This window comes from Coffea arabica, chromosome 11c (genome assembly GCF_036785885.1).
Source record: "Coffea arabica cultivar ET-39 chromosome 11c, Coffea Arabica ET-39 HiFi, whole genome shotgun sequence".
Taxonomy (NCBI): Eukaryota; Viridiplantae; Streptophyta; class Magnoliopsida; order Gentianales; family Rubiaceae; genus Coffea; species Coffea arabica.
This window is the reverse complement of record NC_092330.1, coordinates 9,946,628-9,948,628: the sequence shown is the minus strand read 5'-3', so window position 1 is coordinate 9,948,628 and position 2,001 is coordinate 9,946,628. Positions and strand designations below refer to the sequence as shown.

At 35.5% G+C, this 2,001-nt stretch overlaps 1 protein-coding gene across 1 annotated transcript; it reads right to left on the bottom strand.

Moving 5' to 3' along the window:
* Nucleotides 1–440: 440 nt before the first annotated feature.
* LOC113715904 (uncharacterized) lies at nucleotides 441–1,760 on the bottom strand. Its single transcript, XM_072069989.1, has one exon. The coding sequence runs from the start codon at nucleotides 1,758–1,760 to the stop codon at nucleotides 441–443; it is 1,320 nt and encodes a 439-aa protein (XP_071926090.1).
* Between the last annotated feature and the right edge of the window lie 241 nt (nucleotides 1,761–2,001).

Sequence of the window (2,001 nt, the reverse complement as noted above, 5' to 3'; positions counted from 1 at the left end):
TAGATTTGAGTGACAACCAAATCTTATAAGCAACCCTCAAAAATAACTTAGGACCAAAAGTCAAGCCCCCTGTTTTGCACAAAAGCATTAGTAGCAAAGTCTAGCAAAAGCCAAGTCGTACAAAAGCATTAGTACCAAAAGTCTAGCAAAAGTCAAGTCCCCTGTTTTGTACAAAAGCATTAGTAGCAAAAGTCTAGCAAAAGACAAGTCCGTTGTTTTGTACAAAAGCATTAATAGCAAAAGTCAAGTCCCTTGTTCTGCACAAAAAGCGTTAGCATAATCCAAGTCCAGAAACTTGATCCATGACTTGATATACCTTCAGAACAAAATAGAGAAAAAGAAATCAATCATAAGTTAGATAGCATTATCACTACCTTTATCATAATTTAGAAGTTAGCAAAGTTTAAATAATATGGAAATTCTAACCAATACCAGTACATTCATGCTTGTAGATAATGGATGATTTTGTCAATAAGCTCCTTATCACATCCAATTTGCAAAGGAAGATTTCCATCTCTTATCAACCGTTGCTTCCCAATATGTGGAACTTTGTAATTATTCCCTCCACAATTCTTCATTACCTCAAGCATACATAGTTGTAAGGTTAAGAACACATTGTTGAGACTTTCAGATGATAATTCATCGAAAGACTTTTCAACAGCAGAAATTAGTTCGTCAATAGAGTTAGGTGCTTCTTGATGCTGGAGTGATTGAATGGCTCTAAAATACCCAAGATCAAGAACATTCATATCAGGGCTATTAGGTGGTTGAAATGATAAACGAATATCAAAACCTTCTCTTGTGGCAGCTTCTATGAACTCAACATCCATTGGATCAATATGTGGTTTTGCATTATCTTGTTGGATGAAGATAGGGCTGATAACATTACTTTGTGGCCATTTAGCACGAATTGCAGGCAAAACATTATCAATTAAGCACCTTCTATACACTTCCTTGGTCACTGATAGGATAGGCTTTGTTTCTAGAGTACCAGCAACACGATTTTTGCTATTCCTTTTAGCTGGTTCTTTGAAGGCAAAAGGAAATATTCCAATTTTCCCATCAAAGTGCTTGTTTCTAGAACAATCAAAGCGAGGTCGAGCAACTGCAGCTAGAAACATAACCTTAACAATAAACTTTTTACTCCTACAAGTCCTCATAGGGTGTTCTTCTTCAGGATGTAGGTAGTATTTCTCAGACTCCTTAGTCATGTAGAACCACTTTTCATCGATATGAACCATATTGAACATGTTTTCGAAAACAGGTGCATCATTAAGACTCTCTTGTTGAAGCATTGACAAACAAAATTTGAGTCTTACCAATTTATTGTCATCAGTAAGGTGAGGCTTTAATGCATTTGAATGTGCTTTGATAACACCTTCTTTTATTCGTCGATGAAGAGTGGACTTGGCAACTTTCATTTTGGTTGATAGAGAACGAATATTTGTTCGACACCGTAGAGGTATTTCCATGATAGTGCTGAAGTCTATCTCTACCCTTTTGCGTCCTGCCCTCTTAGGAAACCTGCGAGAGATGTCAACCGAGCCTCCATTAATGATTGAAGACTTTGCTCTTTCCCAAATTCTTTGTACTGTCCTCGTGCTGATTTTGAACTGTGTTGCAATAACTTTGGTTAATCCTCTTTCTAGTTGCCCACCATAACTATATTGCAATAATGCTTCAAATATGGCTTGCCTTTGCTGATTTGTCAACTTTTTCCTAGAGATTTCATAATTTTGAAAACTAGTATGATTATCCATGTTCACTGTGGAATATTATCAAACAGAATTTGTGCAAAAGACGAATCTCTCTATAATCTCATTATATAGAGAATAAAGGCATCAGAATTATCAGCTTCCAAAATCTATTTATAAGAAACGTGAGAAACAAAAAGCTTAAAAAAATGCATCTACAAATTTTCAATGAACCGCCAAATTTCAAGAAAAAAAAAGGGAAAAACAACAAATGGCGCCAAATAAAAGATTAGCTAAATTATGCTAA

Excerpts from the sequence above, each read along its gene's own strand:
- LOC113715904 (XM_072069989.1), bottom strand. The coding sequence starts at position 1,760 with ATGGATAATCATACTAGTTTTCAAAATTATGAAATCTCTAGGAAAAAG.